Genomic DNA, 22465 nt, shown 5'->3' with positions numbered 1-22465 from the left:
TAAAAACTAAACGGTACCATGAAAATGTAAAAAAATATGTCAAAACACAAAATAATGTTTATATAATTACATAATTATTAACAAACACTGACAACATTGATATTAATCATAATAATTAAGAACAATACTACAAAGAAAGAGTGTATGAGAGCGGAGTGTAGATACACATGCACACTCGAGTACACGCTCGCTTCCTCAGAGCGAGTCACTAGAAAAAAAAATTACTTTTTTTTTTTTTTTTTTTTTAAGTATTAGCCCAAAAATTAAAATGTTAGGGCTTTTTTCATTTGTTTGTTTGTTTGCTTGTTTATAGCTACATGCAAAGACAAAAAAAGAGAAAGTCTGATTTAGTCGCTGGATCTCAACATCTGAGTGCACGACAATGACTGTTTATTACATCAGTAATCCAGCGTTTGTCCTTATTTACGTCTTTGATAGGTCAAAAAGTTTCCCCTTCTGATACGCACCCACTTTTGAAGGTGTTCGTTGGTGAAGGTTGGCGTCAGTGAACTGATTTCATTTTACTTGACACCGTACAATGCATTCAATATTGGATATTAAAAATCTCATCATTTGAGGGAAAATTTCTTCTAGCCATAAATGAAAAACGTGTTCTGATGTTTCAACAATCCACAGACTTCTTCAAGCAAACGGCCTCGCTAACTAAAGTTCCGCACTTAACTAGCTGTGTTGTGTAAACAAAACTGAACAACTCGTTAGATTTAGCAGATGATTAAACTTTTTATGAGTGCCTTTCTAGCAAACATGTTTTCTTTTTTTTTTTTCTTGCTTTCTTTTCAAGAGCATTTTGTTTAATATGACAAGTTATTAGTCCCGAGAAATGCTATATAATATTTAAACCTGAAATTCGTGTAAAAAAAATCTACAGTACAGAGTGCCATTTAAGGGGAATTATTTAATTCATTAACTTAAACCACTGGCGAATTCTCCTCTCTGATTGGTGGGATGGTGAAGCGCAGAGTTTCTATAGCAACAACCAGTTCATAGTGTTTCGTGTGGATGACGTTCTACTTGGTCACATTTGAAATGGGTTAAAAACTTATTTAACAAACCAACTTGTTGTTTCCATGCTTTGTAAACAATCACAGTAAACAGTTTTTAGTGGTTTTCCACCACATTAAAGTTTTCAGGACAGAGAATTTCGTTCTTTGTGGCTTCTTCATTGTTGGTGTTTTATCGTTGTATTAACTTAAAAGAGAAAATGATAGAATTATTATTAATAGCTACTAGATACACAGTATAGTAAGCTAATATTAGTGTTCATTTGTACAATGCTGTATTGGTCTCTTTTTTTTTTATTTTACCCTCAAAGTGTGACCCACACACTTAAGTCTAAATACGAAGAACATTCACTACACAAATGCCGACGTTTCTCTTGGACTCTTGGTCACAAGTTCTAAATATTTCTGTACACAGCCAAATTGTTGCTCCATTTTATATGATGCTTATATAATATGATGGTCACCTTTGAGCCAATCAGAAACAAGTATTTTACATAGCGGTGGTATACACATTATCGTGAGCGGTCATTCTCAGCCATCAGAACGCATTGTACTGCCGTGTCGAAGTAATATGACTAACCTTAATGTTTGATAAACAATGTGTCAGAAGTGTGCACTCAGACTGTCAGACCGTTGTTGTGTTATGTGTCAAGAGATTGTGATCACTCCTGTCACTTCCTTCATTTGTTTATTTGCACTTTCCCGTGTTTTTCCGTCGCTCGGTTCCACACTCACAGCGTTTTGTCGCTTTCCTTCTTCAGGTGGCTGCAGTGAAGATCAAACAAAGGGCATTAATGATGTACCTGGATCCGTGTGTGTGTGCGTGTGTGTGTGTGGTGTGTATATATATATGGGGGGGGGGGGGGTACCTGTAATACTCTTCCTGTGTGAGAGAGTGATGATGGTGATGGATCCACTGCTGCTCCAGTGCAAGTCTCTGGATCTGTAGCTCTGTGTTCTGATGATGCATGGAGGAGTGGGGGGGTAAATCACGGAACGGAGCGCCTACACACACATACACACACGCGCACACATTTACACACACATTTGCAAATGGGTCAGCTCTATAGCAGCTCATTTACACAATAACAGGTGAAAACATTCACATCTTAACATTACACACACACACACACACACACACACTATATTGTGGGATATTCCTAATTCCTAACATTCTAATTTCTAATCTCATATTTCTAAAGATCTATTTTTTTGTTTGTTAGATTTTTTTTTAAGAACTGTGTGTTACAAGAGGTGTGTGTCAGCACTGTGTGTTACCGAAGAGTTGCTGTCGCAGTACGTCGCTCTCTGTGAGCGGGTGTGTGATGATGGATCCTGGATACGGTAGCCGTGGTAACGGAGCTCCCGTCGCTAACGGATCAATGAGCGGGTGCACGCTGCTAGGTGCTGTAAATTATATATATGGGGGGAAAAAATAAAACAGTGCTGAAATCTAATCTTTTAAAAAAAATTATTTCGAATTAATTGATTTCTTGATTGTATTATAATTTGTTTTTATGTTTTCTGCAGTATAAAATGTATATATATATATTTTTTATATTTTACAGCTAATTTAAAATTAATGATGTCTATACTTATTTTATACATTTCTTAATATTTCCTTGTTTTTAACCATTAGATAAAAATGTAATTAATATAAAAATTACAATATTTACAGCTAGCCTGTCAAATAGGTGTATTCTTTTTTTAACGGACATTTATGTAATATAAGTAAACCTGGATTTTGTCTGTGATAAAAACTACTTTTTTTCCCCATCAGCACATTTGAATGATTAACTTGGCTTTCAAGTAGCAATAACAAGCTCAGTATCTAGATAATATTACCGTTTATATGTGCGCTTTGGTTTGTCTATGTGAATGTTACAATTGTTACTCCTTATTTTCTCCTTAAATTTTTCCAATCTGTGGATGTTATTAATATGATCATATCAACACCAAAGGTGTGGTGTGTGACATTTACCTGTATCTTGCTGGTGTAGATGCAGGTGAGAGTGAATGTGTGAGTGCTGGTGATGATGTGGAGTCACATTTAGCATTTGCAGTCGCCCCATAGACTCTCCTGCTCCACCTCCTCCTGAAGCCCCACCTCCTCCTGAGGTTCCACCCCCAGCTGGGGTTGCTGGGGCTCCTCTTTCCCTGTCTCCACCTGGCAGTACTCGCTCTCTCTCCTTCTCCCTCTCTCTCTCCACGCTTCTTGCTCTCTCTGTGCTAGGTGGCGTCCGACTCGGAGCAGAGTAACCTTCAGGGGCTGAGGGCTGGGTAGGATGGGAGGAGTGAGAGGAGGGATGATGAACAGAAGAAGCTGTGGGTGCAGGAGGAGGTGGGGGAGGTGCAGGGGGAGGAGGGGGAGGGGCAGGACCTATAGGGTTTACATTGGGAGGGGCATGACTAGGCAAGGAAGGTGGTAACAAAGAAGAAGTTGGTGGGGTTGACAACGTTTGAGATACAGCGCTCGGATTTCTTGCAACTGTAGCAAGGGATTGAGGGGGCGGAGCTGGTGGTGGAGGAGTTCCATAAAGCGCAACCTCACTGGTTGGAGCTCCACCACCAGCACCTCCTCCTAGCAGTAAGGAGTGTGAATGAGAGTGCGTATGTGAGTCAAATTCGCTTTTAAAGTCAAACCCTGTCTTCACTCGCTCCCTGTGAGCCGTCACTGAGTGGGGAAACCCCATCCCTCCGAGTCCGGCTCCTAGCCCTGCCATTCCTCCTGGACCGGGCCCTGCCACCGGCCCCACCCCAGGGTGGCCATGGCCTCCTTCCAAGCCAGTTCCATAAAGAAATCCAAGGATAGCTGCGGTGGTGGCAGCGTCAGCAGGAAGGTGATGTGGATGAGCAAGGGCAGGGTTTTGGAATTGGGACAGGAAGATTGAGGGGTGGACGTGAGGGTGTGCATGCGGGTGGGGGTGGGGGTGAAAATGGGGTGGAGCACGATTGGCTGAGCCAAGTGGTGACATCGCATGGGGACGGGCATATTCGCTCAGCGTCCTCAACGCTGGTGTATCTGGTCCAAGATATGGACCGAGACCTCCAACAGAAGGTAGAAGAAGGGAGTGAGGGATTGAATGAGAGAGGGAAGGGTGGAGAGAGTGGGCATGAGATGGATGGATTGAGTGGGCAGGGTGGTGGGCAGGATGGTGAGCAGGGTGGTGGGCAGGGTGGTGGGTGGGGTTTATGCAGGGAGAAGAGGATGAGGAAGAAGGGTCCATGAGAATATTGGAGGAAGGAGAGAAGTAGAGAGAAGTGCCCTGACGGGGAACTGCTCCAGGATTACTGTCCTTCTGCTGAGAGATGAAAAAATAAAAAATATGTAAGATACACAGATATAATCTTCCCCTCCTCACTTACCCAAGGTTTTGAGGTGTTATCTTGAAGACCACTATACCCAACTCCTATATTTGTATATGTGATCAGCTAAAACTTATTTCATGGCTATATTTTAAATAAGGAGGTTGGAGAGAACACTACTGTATGTTTAAAGGGGAATGAAAAGTGCATATTAGTGTTTTCACTGATTTAACTTATGTTCAGTCAGGACCACTTTGTCAATGAAGGCTCATTGCGAGCGTACAGTTAGTGTTGGCGGGATGGTTCTGTTCTGGGAGAATCTGTCCATGGACGGGGCAGGGAGGCTGCGCTGGGGAATGAATAGTCCCCCCCGTTACTGTGCAGAAACAGAACTGAAGTTGCGTGAGGCGCGAATAGCTTGTTACGTTTTTGTTTTGTTTTGTTTTAATAGAAATAGGGGGGGGGGGGATAAGTGAGGAATATGATCGGAGCTGGCGATAGGTTCTGGCCAGAGGAGTTGGGGATGGAGGAGGGTGTTGGATCGCAGCAGTGGCAAGGATTTAAAGGAGGGGAAATTACAGAAGTCGTGCCGGATTGGTGCACCGTGTGAACATCTGATTAGCAGCTGATGCAGCTCACTGCGTGGCTTGCCTGAACTAACGCGATGCTTGATTGGTGTATTAGTTGCTTCTGGTTTCTTATGTTTCGCTAAAATCTAAATGTCAAAAATCTAAATTTTAAATATCTACTAACAGAGTTAAACTGTATACCTGGGATCAATGTCAGCCAGTTGGCTACTAGAAGCTGTTGGCTTTTCCTGCACTTGGTAATAAAGGCTAATGCAACAACTGGCATAACAGGAAACATTGATCCATTGTGCTTCAGATTTGCAGGTTCTCCCCCATGCTCATGTGGGTTGTCTCCAAGGTTTCTTGGGTTTTTTCCACCACACAAAAACAAGCTAAAATGTCTTAGTAAAATTGCTAGTACTTGCTTGTACAGTAAAGTTTAGTCATTCATTCAGCTCATGTTTGGGATTGACGGCATATATACTGAGGAGAGAGCTATAGCTAGCAAGAACGGGGGAAACAAGACACTGTCGGTATGACCAGATACAGTAAATGGCTAATACCGAAGTATCTGTAGCTGCAATTTGTTCTCTTGACAAGAGAAATCCTATGAGCCTTTTTACACCCGGTCACTTCGTGTGTTGTCTCTGATCCGATAGCTATCTGATTTGTTAAAACTGTTCCATTTACATCAGGCCACATAAATGCGTCTCGGCGAATCGGATATCGATCCGATCTTTTTACTCCCGCCCAAAATGCTAATATATTTTACCTCATTTCCGGGGTAATTGAAATGGAACATGCTTTGGTGTGTGCGGATGCTACAAAAAACAGCATTTAGTGTTTGCTGCATTTTCGCTGGCGGCAGCAGCACTGCATTTTGAGCCCCAACGAGACGTCTGGGTGAAAGATCGGAGCCATCGCTGGTGGGAAAACATATTTGTTTCTGGCGCGATGCACGACTCATGAGTCACCTGCGAGTGACGTACTTCCGTTTGGGAGGAGTATAGCGCTGACGTATGTGACTTGAACAGCCACATTCATTTATACCTGTCCAGTTTCATCTGAAACGCGTCCCAGACCACCTCCTGAAGTGGTTTGAACCATTTATATCCATCTCGAAACAATTTCGGAGGGCATTTAGACCTGGTCTTTTTACCATCGGATAGCTATCGGATCACAGAAAACGCAGGAAGTGACCCTATGACAAATGGTAAGTGACAAGGGTTTACAGGGAAAATGTATGGCACATTTGTACTAATAATTGTCATGTGTTTGTTCCCTCCTGAGCCATTTTCTCACCTGTAAATGCCTCTCCAGGTCTCTCTCTCTTTCTCTCTCCCTCTCTCTCTCCCTCTCTCGCTCTCTTTCCTTTTCTCTCAAGTCCCGAGCTCTCTGTTCTACCTCTCGCCTGGCTCGTTCGATCGCTTCGTTTCTCTTTTTCCAGAGTTTAGATCCGTCCAGAGGGATGAAGATGACATCAGTGCGAACACATGAATTCCCACTGCCACGATCTAGAACCCTGTGGAACCTAAAAAAAAACAAAGGCTTTCACTAAATAGGCACATTTAGTGTCGTCATTTTTAAAGTTACAGTACTGTAAATAAATGTGTATCTGAAAATTACTGAAGCTAGCAAAATAGTATCTTCCCATTGTCATTCAGAGACGTGGGCATTTAAATAATGTATATTAATATACAACAATCTATTTATCATGTGAGTGACAGTGCAGGTTAATTTACTGAGGGTTATGGAAATTTAAGAAATACAGAAAAGTCTTACCGAGCAGATTGGCTAGCGTGAATTGGAATATCGATGGCCTTTGGCTCAGGTGAGGGGCTTCTAAGCACAGAAGGTGGACTCTCATTTTCCTCCCTCTCTTCTATTGGCTCCTCCTTTATGACAGGTGGTGGCAAAGAACAAGATGACTGCTCAGATTGGCCATCAGCACCAGTAGAGGTGTTACTTGGTGGACCAACAGGGTTGCAGAGATGTGGCTGGATTTTGGAGGGTGTAGGTGAGTGCAACTGCATGTGACTGTTAACATTATTGTTGCTATTTGGATTGCTGGGAGCTGAAGTGCTGCTATGGTTACTATTCCCATGGTAAGCACCAGCAAAAGGAGCGTGACTGTTTAAAGTGCCATGATAAGGAGCCGGTCGACACCCAGACAAACAGGAAGTGACCGCACCTGTTGCAGACGGTGCAGAAGTTGATGAAAATGTGGGAAATCCTCCCATTTGATTTGTCGATGGACTAGGAAGTGGAGAGAGAGTAGTGGGTGGACTCTGATTGGAGGGGTACTGCCCGGGACGAGTCTGACTAGGCGGAAGTGTGGATGGTGGCAGAGGCGGCTGGCTGTGGGAGGTTGGGGGATAAGAGGCAAGAGGCTGGTGTCCATGTGTGGAAGAAGATGAGGAAGGAGAAAGAGATGGTGGGTGATTACGATTGTGATAAATGGAAGATGGAGCGCTGTTCTCCCGTTCTCTTTCCCTCTCCCTTTCTCTTTCTCTCTCCCTAGATTGGACAGTCAGGCCTGGCTGGACCAGATAGTGTGGGTGAGGAACAGCAGGCCCTCCAGCAAAATCCCGGCCCATATTTGAAGCAAGTCTGGTGGGACTCGGGTATTCTCTGGAAGAACCAGGATGAGGGGCAGATGAAGGTTGAGACCCTGCTGGAGGGTACTCCTTGGTCTCTGGTGGAGGGTATTCCCTTAGGAAGTGTGCAGTGGGGGGAGGATCTGACCCAGTAGAAGGAACTTGATGTCCTTGCCCCACCTGCTCCACTGTTGACTGAAACTCTTTGTTTGGGGTGGCAGAACTGTTTTGTGGAGAAGTAGATGGTAAACTCGAACTTGAAGTGCTAACATTTACTTGGTTTAAATTATTTGGATTGCTGCTGCCGACTACTTCTCTAATCTGGCTTGCAAACTCTCCCCATCTTCCCTCCTTATCTCTTGGGTGACATCCACCTGCACCTCCTGACCCACTTGCACCACTAGGTGCAAAGTCCCGACTCTGTGCTACATGTTGCTGGTTCTGATTCTGCAAAGAGAAGTCTCTCAGTGCATCCCTTTCCCGAAATCCTGGTCGGAATTCCCGACCCCCTGTTGGCCCGTCTCGGCCTGGTGCTCCAAATTCACGGTTCTGTCCTGCAGCAGGAGTTAAAAAGTCACTTCCCATATTGGCACTGTTGTGTGCACCAGAACCAGCAGTGCCATCTTTAATTGCAATGTCCTTTGCAGTCCTGTCCCGCTCTACTGGACTGCTGTACCTGGGCAAGTACTCCCTGTGTGGGTGGGATGGGTGGGGTGGGGGCAGGTAGGGAGGATGAGATGAATGACGGGTGGAGGATGGGGGGTTGTAGACAGAGGGCAATTGTTGCTGTTGCACAGGTGTATGGTGGACACCTGAGTAACGCGTGTATCCCCAGTTTCCAGGGCAGTTGGAAACAGCACTGCCCGACAATGTAGTTGGGCTGTAGTGATGAGTGTGGCGAGGTACAGAGGGCTGTTGGGGTATGGAGGTGGCCTGTGGTAGCAGAGAGGGTGGAGCCTTATCACATTTCTCAACTTTCTCCATTTTAACATCAACAGGAGTGCCTTGGCCTGCCTCGAGAGGTTTCAAAGCAGGTGGTGGTGGAAGAGCAGAGGAGGAAGCATGGCTAACATTGGGAAACTCTGTTGCACCAACCACCATCTTTCCTCCACACTGAGAAGCCGTTTTGGGGTTGATATTACTGCGGCTGCAGCCATGTAATGCCTCATCCCCAACAACACTGGAGAATTCCATCTTGGGCACTACTTTAGGGTCAACTGGAAAGTAGGTCTTTCTGGCACTGCTGGTCTCACTCAAAGGACAAAGAGTCGATGGTGATTTCAGTACTGATATTTCTGCTTCCTTACCCCCCTCAGTGTCCCGACATTCAACGCTACCACTGTCATTGCCCCTTCCTGCTCCTCCCAGTTTAGGTGACACTCCTTCTTTCACTTTCCCACTTTGTTTTGGTGAATCCGGTGAGTCTGATTCAGAATCCAGACTGGCTAATGGGGAGCCAGAGAGGCTCGGTGAAGAGGACCGATTGTCCTGATCGATATCCCGCCCACTGCTAATACTACTGCTGCTATTGGCTAAGCTTCCTCCGGCTGAGCTGCGGCTGCCTTGTGACTGGCCATCTTCATTGTCACTTTCTCGTGACTGGGTGTTGCATGAAGTTGGATGCGGTGCTAAAGTTGTTGTGCCAGTTGAATGGGTCGATGTTGGGGCACTGGACAAAGAGTCCTTGCAGTAAAAAAAAAATAAAATAAACACGCATATACATAAATGTTTAGAAAGAGGGATTTTTTTATCCTTAGTTGCAATGTCATAATCAATTTCTGTCACTTACCTATGTTTAATAAACGTATTGGAAGCTTTATAAAAGATAAGTGGGAAATTATACCTGGACCTTTTGTCTTTTCGGGGGAGGAATAGTTTGCTCTCCATCGCTTTCGGATGAATCCTGACCTTGCGGTCGTCTGTTAAAACAACCAAGCTCTTCTCCTGCAGCTCTCTGTTGAGCACACCAAATTATATTTTACATTCAAAAATGTTTTTCACCAATATACTTAAAGTTAACAAATATAACTTGAGAGAAGGAAACAGAATATGACAAAGCAAGAAACAACGATTATATACAGAGCAGGATCAAGAAGGCTGGAAGCAGCATGGTGGTGCCAAGGGTTCATAAGTAGGAGAAAATGGTTACAACAAATATGATCACTACTAACTCGTTTGCTTCGCTAGCTTAATGCTAATCTTTATATAAATACCTCACTTACTAAATGCATGTCCTATTTGTTTCATTGTAGAAAAGAAGCTGAGAAATTCACAAACAGGTTGTAAAGGCAAATTGAAGCAAAGAAGTAACACAGGGCTGGAAAAAAAAACGTATGAAAGAAGAAGAAAATGTTTTTTTTTCTTTTCTTTTTTTACCGTTTGCCGATCATTTCGTTCAGCTCGAGATGGGCTAGGATGTGGACGTCTCCCCCTCCGCTCCTCACTGCCACCCCGCCTTCGGCCACTACGTACGGGCATCTGAGGTAAGCGTAGAATGAGACAAAATAAGAAAAGACAGAAATAGATAGATATGTACTTTATTTTAGGAATTGAAGAGGACAAGAGGATAACTCAGTCTTATAAGAGTCCAGTATCGAGAAATATCGATCAAAACAATATACAGCCAGATATGGTGGTGGTTGGTATGTAAATGGATGGATGGATGGATGGATGGATGAACGGATGGATGGACAGACAAACATTAGGATGGAGGGATGGTTAGGAGGCATGGATTCAATTTGCAAACTATGAAAAAAGGTTTTAAAACGACGGGGAAGTTCATGTGGAAACTTTGACCTGAACACAATGAAAATACCATTTCGAAATCCAGAATGTTTTTCTCTCACCGGCTCTTTGTGAGTTCTGGTTTTCATCACTCCATTTCTTCCATTTGGTGATGAACACACAATACACAGCACTCAAAGGATTAAATACTGTATAAAACACACACAACACGTAAGAATATTAAACACTATAGCTGGTGAGCTTACATAGCAATTGAAAAAGGAGCTATCACTCTACATGTAACGACGTATAGTATACAATAACAAACAGAAGGATTGATATATCGCTGATAGCAACAGCAGCTACGGTTACAACATGGCCAAAAGTTTGTGGACACCTGACCATCTCACCCAACTGAGCTTCTTGTTGTCAGTGGGGTTGAAGTCAGGGTCTTGTGACCGCAAGTGACTTGTCTCAATTTTGTTCAGGGGTGTGGTCATGGTGGAATAGGTTTAGACAGTTTTGGGAAGGCCTTTGGCCTACTTCACCTCTATAGTTAGAGAGAATAACATTAGCTCTAAAGAGCCAATCACAATAGAAATGGTAACACAATCAGGTCCACTGGAGTGAATTTCTGGATTCTCTGACTTCTCTAGATACTGTGCCACTTTGTGTATCATATATGTAATAATAAAACAAATACATCAGAGGCAATCTGTTCTATGAAGGGTGTTGTGATGTAGCCCGATGCGAAAGATCAGATCAAATCAGCACATTAAATGCAACTTGTGCAAATGAATCAACACCTTTTGACCAATCGGAATTAAGCATTCATCATCACAGTTTTTTTTTTCACTACTTATTTTTAAAATGTCCTTTTGCTACAAATCTAGCACCGTTCCCCATGCCCCACCTCAGAACACAGATTATTCGAGGTTTGCGCAAACCTGCAATTCACACCTCTGTCATAGGTGATAGGGAGTCGATAGAGTTGGTTTTGAAAGCAGTAATAAGACAGGACCTGTTTTTGATGCCGTACATTCAGCGAGTCAACGGAAAAAGAGAGAAAGAGAAATATAAACTGAGGCCTTGACTTTCATTCATAAGGGCCCACACACTCACACACACTTTATTTAGAGAATGATACTATATTTAGCTTGACAATTAAATCTTAACACCCCAGGACTGACAGCACACACATACAAATAGAAAGAAGTGTGTTTAAGGATCTCAAATACGTTGGTCTGAAAACGCACACGATTGCATAGATGCGTACCCACTAACATATGTATCTACACACATACACGCAAACAAAATTTCCTCTATTCACAAGATTAAAATAAACAATAGAATGGCAAGATGATTGAAACCTCTAAAGAACAGCCAATGCAAATACTGCCACCTCTTTAACAAGCCTTAAACAAAAGGGGCCATGAGAGCAACCCACAAAATTCTGAGCTACAGTTAGAATCATGCGCTGTGGTCAGATGACACAAGCCTTTTAGGCAGCAAACACTATCAGATTTTAGGCAAGAAAGAAAGAAAGAAAAGAAGGAAGAAAGAAAAAATAAACCCAAACCCATTAAAAACAATGGTGGTGGATCAGTGAGGCTTTAGAGCTGTTTTGTGGCTGGTGGATCAGGGCCTCTCGTAAAGATGGATGACATAAAAAATTCTGTTAAGTACTGGGATATTTTAGCACAAAACTTCTGCCAGGGAGACTTGGCTGCAGATGTGGACATACGTCCAAATAAAACGTTATGTCCCAATATGTGTAAGGTCAAATATTACTCAGTGCAGCATGTGTAATTCATTTAATATAATTCCTCTTGGCTCATCTTTGTATTTCAGATCACAGTCACGTGAATGAACAAACATGTTACGCACATCTGTGTGTGACATGCACAAATAGACAATCGCATAATTATACACTTGGACACAAACACACACTTGTGTATAGAGAAGCTTAATAAACATAGCTCAATATACACACACACACACACACGCAGGCATGCACATTTAGACAGAGGAAACACGAATAGACAGGTATAAATAATATAGGTCAGTCCACACACACACACACACACACACACACACACACACACACACACACACACACACACACAGAGGTGGCAGGCTTGTATGTAACATGCAATGTCACACACACAGAATAAGAAACATAACTCTGTCCACACAAACACACACAAGAATAAAACCATAGCTTATTCTGTATGCACACACACACACACACACACACACACACACACACACACACACACACATACACATACATACACACATAGACACACAGACACACATATACACACATACACTCACACACACAAACACACAAACACACACACACACACACACACACACACACACACACACAGGTCTGCCTGTGACACACGCACGCGCGTGTTCTTTTGTATGCATTCTGCAGCTCTGCAGTGGAGCTTCACTGGTCTCGAGCTGCCGCTGTAACGCAGGCCACCTCTGGATCTCACACAATAATGCAGCGCACATGCGCGTGTGTGCGCGCGTGCAGCACGAATCGCACCCCTCCACCCCCTTTGCCATCTTTTCTCCACAGAGCAGAAGCTAGCAGGAGTCGCACAAGCATGGCGAACAGAACACACACACACACACACACACACACACACACACACACACACACACACACACACACACACACACACAAGCACAGACAGCAGACATTCTTCCGCGAGCTAGAGTGGAAACACAGTACATACACATTGGCAGCCAGGCGCGCGCGCGCACGCACACACACACACGCACACGCACACACACAAAGAGTAGAAGGAGAGGAGGAGGAGGAGGAGTATCCATCCATTTTCTCCCCTCTTCTTCTTTACCTAGGCTCGCGCTGCGATGCCGAATCCCTCCTTCCTTCTCTCTTTTCTTTCCCCGCGTTTTTTTCTCCTCCTACCGCACGCGCGCGCGGACACACGCATGTGGCGCGTGCACGCTCCAGCTCTCCATCATGAATGCTTTGCAAAATCATGCATATCTTTCTCTGGGTGGGTTTTTTTTTCTTCCGTTTTTTCTTTTCTCTTCCACAGCAGGAAAACCGGACTGACTGTACATACACACTCATAGACACACACTCTCTCTCACACACACACACGCACTCATACACACACACACTGATGCGCGCGTGCGTGCGCCTTCCTCCTCCTCCTCCCCCTTTCTTCCCTATTTTCTCCACCTCCCTCTCCCTTTCCTTGTCTCCGTGTTTCTTCTTCTTTTTTCGAGCAGCGGGCACGAGCTAAAAAATTCCACGGCTAAGAAGAACTGGAGACGCGCACGAGGGGAAGGAGGGAGACTGTATGACGGATGCATGTGTGATTTGCATATGATTTGCATATTTGCATATTCTTAAGAATGAGAAACGAAGACTGAGAGGAAGTGTGTGTGTGTGTGTGTGTGTGTGTGTGTGTGTGTGTGTGTGTGTGTGTGTGTGTGTGTGTGTGTGTGTGTGGCCTAACAAATCAATGCAAAGGGTCAACTGTACAAGTTTAGGGATCAAATGTTTTACCTGAAGAGGAACCTGCTCTTGCTGGCTTTATATGTTGATTTGTTTATGTTTACACATCTGTTTACCACATAAACTAGTTATTAGCTACCTGTTCATTAAGTTGGCCAGTTATCAAGACTGCCTGTGATCCACGAACACAGAAGTTATGGAACATCTTTTGGACAAAGATGGATCCTGATATTGTTTGCGTTACAGAAGCCAGAACCATATGTGTGTGTGTGTGTGTGTGTGTGTGTGTGTGTGTGTGTGTGTGTGTGTGTGTGTGTGTGTGTGTGTGTGTGTATTGTTGCTAACAAAAACTGACACCCAGCTTTACATGGGATGGGACTGACTCCAGATCCACCATGACCCTGATCAGGATAAAGCAGGTGCTGAAAGAACATTCATTAAGTATGAGGACTTGGCTATAGAAATACAGCCATGTCCCCTCAGAACATGAAATGATGGAAGCCCATCCCTCTTTGTTCCTGGTGCATGATGGGAGAGTGCAAAAAAGTGTACACTGGACAGCACTTTGTCCATTTGTTTGCCCAATCCATTCGTAAAAGGTACTCACACATCATGTAGGACAAAAACGTGGAACAATCGTAACGCTTTTATTGTATCATTAAAATATAGATGTGTGTGTGTATATATGTATATAATGTCTGTCTGTCCTTCTGTCTCTCAGTTTCTCCCTTCTACATTGTTCTTATGTCCTGTCTTCCATTGTGCTGTAACCATAGTAACTGAGTTTTGTGTGTGTGTGTGTGTGTGTGTGTGTGTGTGTGTGTGTGTGTGTGTGTGTGTGTGTTTTCTTCTGGTGCTCCATCTACTGGCATTCATGCCATGTGTATGCATGTGGACATGTCTGCTTCAGCTCTATATACGTTCATCCACACACACATACACCAGTAAGGACATCTGGTCCTTCTAGCTGTACCTAAACTATATATAGCAGGGACGTAGGTTTCATTTGATATTTCAAAGGTACACGCACTGCTCAAGGCTTCTGGCGTCGTAAGATTATATTTTCATGATCAATATTAATAATATTTTGATCTGATTCATTAACTGTCCAGGTTTACTTAAAATTAATTACATGAATTTAATAATATTAGTAAATTTTTTTAAGCTGATTTTTCCCCCATAATAAAATATTCCTACTGCAGTTGTCACTATGGTTACAGGCATTCAAAGCTTAAATGAGTTGTAGTTCTTTCCTTTTAATCCAGCTACATCTTCCTGTAGCTACAAAGCCAATCAGTAGTTAGCAGCAGGCTAATTCGCAAAGAGACGCTAGAAAGATGTAGCTAGTGTCTGTTACAGCAAGTGCAATGACAGAAATATGACAAAACTTGTGTTAATTTAGCTAAAATATAAGTAGAAATTAATCCCCTTACACATGTCAAGGGCAACAGCTAGCCGGCTAGTAACGTTATCTAGCCTGGAAAATTGCAAGCTAGCTTAATTGAATTAAAATCTATATTAAACTGGTTGGAATGGAATTGGCAGGAATGGAATTCTATTCCTGATCCTTATGGTCCTTCATCATTCATTCAAGAGAACTGGTGAAAGGGTTAAAAAGGTCATGGTCGGGGTCACCGGATCAGGAAAGGTCATGCCCCAGAACACCTTTCAGAACCTAATTTAGAACAGGCGCCGATAAACACTGACCAAGTCTTCCAAACTCAGAGGTGTTTTAATAACAAGAAGCAGCATGTCCATAAACACTGTTCCAGATTAATAGAAAATATCACACACAAAAATAAAAATAAAAAAGCATATCGGGTTTATTTTCTTCATGAGCACAAAGCGGGGTTGAAACAACATGGAGCTGATTTATAGGACCTTGAAGCACTTAAGTCTAGGACTATTTTCTATCAAAATGCAAAACGATCGAGTTTAGGGACACGTTAGCTAGCAAAGTCGCTTCGATATCATATATAAACGCTCGTTGTACACTTTATTAGGAACACCCGCACACATGCTCCGATACAACTGAACCGACCACGTCGTAGCAGCGCACAGTGCACAGTCATGCAGATACAGGACAAGGTTTACACGCAATACATTTACACGCACAGCAATCGCTTCAGACTGTTCGCAACTGACGGGAAGACTAAACTCAATGCACCGCTCTTTACAACAGCGGCGAACAGAAAAGCATCTCAGAACGTGCAACACATCAAACCTTGAGAGGAGGCGGATGGGCTACAACAGCAAATGTAGTACTACGTCAGGTTCCACTCCTGAACAAGAACTGGCCTGGGGTTCAGAACATGTATCAATGGATCCAACTCGACTTCAACAGTTAAGACCGGTGGTGGTGGTGATGGGGGAAAGTTTTCATGAGTTCAGTGTACTTCAACAGCCTCCTTGAACACCAGGTCTCGATCCTTCAGACCAGGATGTGTTTGGACGATGTAAGATCCTCTGCACGACCACGCAACTGACAATTCCACAATATCTCTGTGACACGGTCACGCCAAACACGGGCCGGTATCTCGAAGGAACGTTTCCCCAACACCTCGTGGAATTCATGCTATGAACTACGGGGTTCCTAGTCAAGATTAGTATGATGTTCCAAATAAAGTGACTAGTATATATATATACACACATATATAATACACACACTGTACAGTTAATAACAAGACAGGGGCCAAACACAACTTTAATTTATTTATTAATAAGTTTAACTAGTCAACAGTGTACAGCTCAAGTCACAAATTAGCATAGCGTCAAACAACACAGACATTAATGAACTGTACAGTGTGTGTAGCAGGCATGTGCCGATGATCGAGAATACAATACGGCGCAATATTCACACAAAACTAGTCAGTCGGAGGCGCAGCGTCTCGTTCACGACGTCGCTCGAGGACGGCCATCGTATTTATGAGTCCTTATTTTAGAGCACGTGGACTTTACGTTCTTAGAGGAGAAGACGCGAGAAGAAAACTATTGGATTTTTTTTTTTTTTTTTAATCGCAACCGAATTTCGGTTCAATGACATTTTAATATCGGCACATGCCTGTTATGTAGCAGTATATAATTACACATTTTAATAGTTAAGAGTTGGAAGCATAGGAATAGACATAGGAATGTGTGTGTGTGTGTGTGTGTGTGTGTGTGTGTGTATATGCATGTGATGTACCTACATAGTGTCCAAAATCTCAGAGTGCACTACCAAGCAAACATGAAGGGGGTTTCAATACTACTATTAACACTCACTGTATGTTCTAAATCACAACTTTTTTTTTTCCTTTTTAATCTTTGGGGTCCGCTATTCTGCAGAAGCGTATTCGGCACACACGGGAATTCCCACAATGCCCTGCAACAGCGTAGGGTCCGGTCATTGAACTCCGTAACGCAACGAGACGTACGTCGTGAGTAGGATGTGTGGTTTGGGACACGTCCACAGGGATGTCGAGAATTATGTGGCGTGGCCTGTATAGTGGACAGGAGTGCACTCGGATTTTTGGACCATCTATTTATTCTGTACAGTGTCAGTCCTGCAGTGTAACACTACACACACACACACACACACACACACACACAAATCACTCCAGGACACAGGACCAGGGTTTCCTAAACAATCTTGTTCACATCATCAGGTAGATCATGAGGCTCTTCTGCTTGGTTCCTTCACCTGCGCGCACAAACACACACACACACACACACACACACACACACACACACACACAGTTTGAACCAGAACTGAGTAACAATCCACACATACCTAACAGAAGAATAGCTAATACATACTGTAAATTATTAAATATATACGTAAGCAAATATGCAATGGTTAATTAAAGCTTTTACACGACTAGCTGACTAGCGCTACAATAGGCACTATTTCTTGGCAACGATTTAGCACTCACCAGTCGTAGCGGGGACGATGGGGGGGTCGAGGGGAGGAAGAGGAGTTGGAGTTTGGTGGCGCGGTTAGGGCCAGTTGTCCTGCCGCTGCCCTTCGGCTCCGTCCGTAATCCAGGCCACGGACGTTAGGGTTCATGTAGCGCCCTACTCCCCTCCTAAACTCCTCATCAAAGGCTTCAGCTTCAGCTGAGACAAAATAAATAAAGAGAGGAGAAACAGATACCGTTAATCTGTCATAATGATGGTTAAAATTGTTGATTGTAACCTTCTGTGAATTCTGGCGCTCGAGATGGAGTTTGAATGTGGCCTTTACTGAAGTTAGTAGATCGCACGGTTCTCACGATGCAATTTAGTTAGAAATAGAACTATTCAGGGTCACGGTTTAAAACGTTCCACGGTCTTCGCATAAAGTGGGTTTCAAATGCTACGATCTGACGGTCGAGTGATTAATATGAAAAACAGACTTTTCTGCAGTATGGTGCTGATACATGCGCCGGAGTCAGACAGGCGCATTAAAACCCGCACCACACTCACTTTCTTCTAGGTTGATGAAGTCTTGTCGGTGCTCCTGATCTCCAGTGTGTGCGTTTCTGGAACGTTCCATGACGTGAGCTCGATCTCCAATATGGTGACCAATGGACATCCGCTCTATTCCGCTATCGCTGTCACGCAACGACTGGCGCGTCTCTCTGATCTACACGCAGACACAAAGAGTAATATTTTACAGATAATGCAAACAAAAGAAAGGAATGGTGTGTGTGTGTGTGTGTGTGTGTGTGTGTGTGTGTGTGTGAGAGAGAGAGAGAGAGAGAGCCTACAGCTCTAATTTTAATCCTACGTCTGTGACCTAGCCATCCAGTGTTGATGAATTCACTGATAGACACTTTGAAGCACTTTTGTGCCGAATGCCATAACTGTAAATTAACATGGAGTCCACATAAACCAGGTTTGTGTCCTCATAATGTCATGATTACAAGAATGTGTGTGTACATGGACCTACTCGAAGAAATCAACTCTTCATACAACATGTGTCTGAATGTGTACATGTACAGAATTAAAATGACATAAGCATGTGTGTGTATGTGTGTGTCTGTACCGTTGGTAGTGGGGTGGGTGGAGAGAGAGAGAGAGAGAGAGAGAGAGGGAGTGTGTGCCACCCGTCCAGGTGATGTTTTAAAATGTAACAGCTGTAGCAATATGTGTAGGATCAGAGGAAAATGTAGTTCCCAAAAAGCAGGTGCGTGTCCTCATGTTGTCATGAGCATGTGTGTGTGTGTGTGTGTACCCTCCATGTGATGTTCTAATTTCTGAGGGAGGTAAACTCCTGTTAAGCAGTTTGGGTCCTCATAATGTCTTCAAACAATCTTGTTTGTGTGTAATCCACTTATCATTTCTTAGAGCTGCTACTGTACTATCAAAGAGTGTGTGTATGTGTCTGATCATAAAGCAGGTGTGTGTCCTCATAATGTCATTTACATGACTGAGTGTGTCTCACCCCTCCAGGTGCCGTTCTGATTTCTCTAGTTTGTTGATACACTTTTGGAGCTCCGGAGTCGCTGCTGTATGAAATGACTGTGGACGAGGAGAACGACTGGCAGGCTGGAGAGCCGGAGAACCTCTCCTGTAGGGAACACGTTTTACACACATTAAAAAAAATCCTACGCAAACACACGTTTTTAAAACACACAACAAAGCACAGACTCGCACACGAACGAATTTTGGTGTATAAACCCATACAGAGAAAACAAACTGCTAAAAACAAACAAACAAACAAACAAATAAATAAATATCTCTAGAAAATAGCACTCTTCTTATCACGAGTGATGTCACTCACCATGTTCTCCATCATGTCACTCATCATCCCGAACATATCCATGAATCCTCCTCCCTGCAGCACAAACCATCACCACAACTCTATATAACCACGAGCCAATATTACGTTTGATTTGATTATTTTTTTTAGTAACTCGTGACATCATAATGCACGCTCACTTCCTAAACGCAAACTACGCACTGCACCTAATACTTTCACTAAGACAAAATTATTGGCACCCTCTTCTTTGTTTGCATCGCTCGTCACAAAGACTCTGACACCGCCACAGAAGTTTTAAGTAGTTTATTAACAAAAGAAAAAGTGAGATAATGTTATCATACCATTCCCATCATGCCAAAGGGGGCCAATGCACCAGCTTGAGGCTACAGAGACAGAATGACATTAGTTAACGGAATTAAAAATGTAGACCAACGGCTACAAACATGTCAAATGCAAAGTGATTAAAATACTAAACAGACAGGCAAAGAGATTTCAGGACAAAGGAACGCGTTAGCTTACCTGTACTTGCATGGGAGCTCGGGCAGGCTGGATCTGAGGAGTCAGAGGAAACGGGTCGTACCCGAGTGACCCGAACATACTCCTCATCTGACGGCGGTGTGCTGCGAACGGATCCCTGGGAAAATTGAGAGAAAATCAACAGTGCTCGCTTCGTACAAATATGTCAGAAGTGGCCGTGTGCTGAGAAATCGCAATAAGATGATATCAAAATATAGAAAAATTCGTCTGATATTGATTGTGATCGTGTGTCTAAAGAGCCTGTAAAACTGTAATACCGTATAGCTACGCGGTACCTACAGAAATATAATTCGTAATTTCACTTAATATTCAAATATCGACTCATTTCTATTTATTTTTTCAAATGTAGCGACATTATCTCAAGATTCAAATGTTTTGACGTAATCCGTCATTTTGCCGTGACACGTCATTTTCATAGGTGACAATCCAAAATCTAAGAATATAATGTATATATGTAAAGCATATGTAAAGTATTTCTAAGCCGTTTTTGTGAATACCGTAGTTCTTGTGTAGATGTTCCTGTAGGCAACATAATACACACGGTTTTACATTTTGGTTTGACAAATAAAAGCCCAATGATTGGTTAAAATCAAAATCAATCAATCAATCAATCCATTAAACAGCAATGTAATTGATTATTTGTGTAAAAATAATAATAATAAAAATAAATAAAACAAAAACAAATAAATAAACAAATAAATAAATCCTAGATTTTGCACAAAATTCTAAAATTTACACAAACTTTGCAGGTATAGTAGGATACACAACAATTAGCTTTGATTTGAAAACAATAAATAGTCTAAACGAATAAACAAACAAACACAAACAAACAAACAAACAAGAGACAGTGTGAATGAAAGAAAGAAAGAAAGTCACTCACATCATACATGGATTGTCATCGACGTCCTCGTGGAAGCGAAACATCTCGCGCTGAATTCGGATTTGCGCCAATTAATTCGATTCGACGTCAATTAATTCGACTTCGCTAAGATCCCTGGGTATCGCAGCCGGGTCAAAACAACCGAGTAGCTGCAGGTCAGAATACTTGTTTAACCGACGGGAGCTGTTTTGTTTTTTTATTTTATTTTATTTACTTTACTCAACGACCGATGCTATAAAAATGCAGAGGATAAGAACCGGAAGTCCCTCAACGCCTTGGTGTGTGAACATTTATGAATGTTGTCATTAAATACAATAAACAAACAGCTCGAGCTAGTTAGTCAGTCAGTCAGTTAGCTAGCATATTCACATTAGCGCCATTAAACCTGAGGTAAAAAACAAAACAATAGATTTTACCCTACAGTGTTAAACCAGCTAAAGGAACGCAGGATAAAGGAATAAAGATTATTGTTAAATTAAATGTGTTTCTTTTTCGTTAAACGAGTACAACGAGAAGGAAGAACAAACGTCAGTGCGACAAAGAAAAGCCCAAAACATCAAGCAAAGCTAATCTATTAGCGCTTACGGCTAACGCTGTAGTTCTCCACACGACGCTAGCCGCGAACAAGGCGATGCAGATCTCTCACTTTCAGCTTTTTCTAGCAAAAGATGTCAAATAACAGGAACAAAAAGACCTAAAAATGCAAATATGGTCCAAAACCAGGCCCCAGCCTCCAGCTAAAAGGATGAACACAGGAGGAAGCAGGCAACTCCAAGGCACACATCATGGTGGAGTTAAAAGTCCAAAACCCTTTAGATAAATCAAGTCTTATTTTTTATCCCTCACTTATACACATATCATGGAAGGTGTGTAGAATATGATTTAAAGGGTAATTAGTTAAATTTTCGAGAACAGGGGCAGGAATAATGCAAGTATGGAAAGATGGATCTCTTAGTTAGTAATACACATTTAAAGACATAAATTTATTTATTTTTCTAAATTGGTATTCGCTGTGTTTATGTAGTAGCTTTACAAGTCTTGGATATTATTGAGGCATAATGAGCCAAAGATAATGTTTTCCTAGTCTCTGGTGTTTGACCCTTGGTTGTTTTTGTTTTTTGTGTTTTTTTTCCCCTTTACAAAAAGACAGAAGATTTTACATTACATTCATTCATCCACACATCATTCATTCATTCATTCATTTTCTACCACTTATTCAAACTTCTCGGGTCACGGGGAGCCTGTGCCTATCTCAGGCGTCATCGGGCATCGAGGCAGGATACACCCTGGACGGAATGCCAACCCATCACAGGGCACACACACACTCTCATTCACTCACTCACACACACACACACACACACACACACACTACGGACAAGTTTCCAGAGATGCCAATCAACCTACCATGCATGTCTTTAGACAGGGGGAGGAAACCGGAGTACCCGGAGGAAACCCCCGAGGCACGGGGAGAACATGCAAACTCCATACACACAAGGCGGATGTGGGAATCGAACCCCCGACCCTGGAGGTGTGAGGCGAACGTGCTAACCCCTAAGCCCCCCTTTTACATTACAATAATTGTAAAATTAAATAAATAAAT

At 42.8% G+C, this 22465-nt stretch overlaps 2 protein-coding genes across 9 annotated transcripts; both read right to left on the bottom strand.

Annotated features, from left to right (window-relative positions):
• Window positions 1–1319: 1319 nt before the first annotated feature.
• atn1 (atrophin 1) lies at window positions 1320–13591 on the bottom strand. 5 transcript variants are annotated; one of them, XM_047810978.1, is made up of 10 exons: window positions 13095–13591; window positions 10341–10427; window positions 9871–9972; window positions 9338–9448; window positions 6680–9177; window positions 6200–6428; window positions 3004–4321; window positions 2301–2429; window positions 1892–1980; window positions 1320–1787 (listed from the first exon to the last, which is right to left on the bottom strand). In XM_047810978.1, the coding sequence occupies exons 2-10, from the start codon at window positions 10365–10367 to the stop codon at window positions 1671–1673; spliced, it is 4620 nt and encodes a 1539-aa protein (XP_047666934.1). In that variant the 5' UTR covers window positions 10368–10427; window positions 13095–13591; the 3' UTR covers window positions 1320–1670. The 5 variants fall into 5 exon arrangements, with proteins under 5 accessions (XP_047666934.1, XP_047666933.1, XP_047666937.1 ...); XM_047810977.1 differs by having other exon boundaries at window positions 3004–4324; window positions 13095–13590; XM_047810981.1 differs by having other exon boundaries at window positions 1892–2027; window positions 3004–4324; window positions 13095–13586.
• Window positions 13592–16425: 2834 nt separating this feature from the next.
• On the bottom strand, window positions 16426–21653 carry mlf2 (myeloid leukemia factor 2). Of its 4 annotated transcripts, none has more exons than XM_047810984.1 (9): window positions 20866–21653; window positions 20483–20504; window positions 19968–20082; window positions 19790–19831; window positions 19470–19523; window positions 19131–19256; window positions 18170–18329; window positions 17638–17821; window positions 16426–17405 (listed from the first exon to the last, which is right to left on the bottom strand). In XM_047810984.1, exons 3-9 carry the CDS (start codon window positions 20052–20054, stop codon window positions 17402–17404), a joined length of 657 nt encoding a protein of 218 aa, XP_047666940.1. In that variant the 5' UTR covers window positions 20055–20082; window positions 20483–20504; window positions 20866–21653; the 3' UTR covers window positions 16426–17401. The 4 variants fall into 4 exon arrangements, with proteins under 4 accessions (XP_047666940.1, XP_047666939.1, XP_047666941.1 ...); XM_047810983.1 differs by lacking the exon at window positions 20483–20504 and having other exon boundaries at window positions 20866–21014; window positions 21451–21652; XM_047810985.1 differs by lacking the exon at window positions 20483–20504 and having other exon boundaries at window positions 21451–21653.
• Window positions 21654–22465: the final 812 nt, after the last annotated feature.

The sequence above is a fragment of the Tachysurus fulvidraco genome, chromosome 3, assembly GCF_022655615.1.
Source record: "Tachysurus fulvidraco isolate hzauxx_2018 chromosome 3, HZAU_PFXX_2.0, whole genome shotgun sequence".
Lineage (NCBI taxonomy): Eukaryota > Metazoa > Chordata > Actinopteri > Siluriformes > Bagridae > Tachysurus > Tachysurus fulvidraco.
The sequence above is the reverse complement of the archived record's forward strand: the minus strand, read 5'-3'. Positions and strand labels throughout refer to the sequence as shown.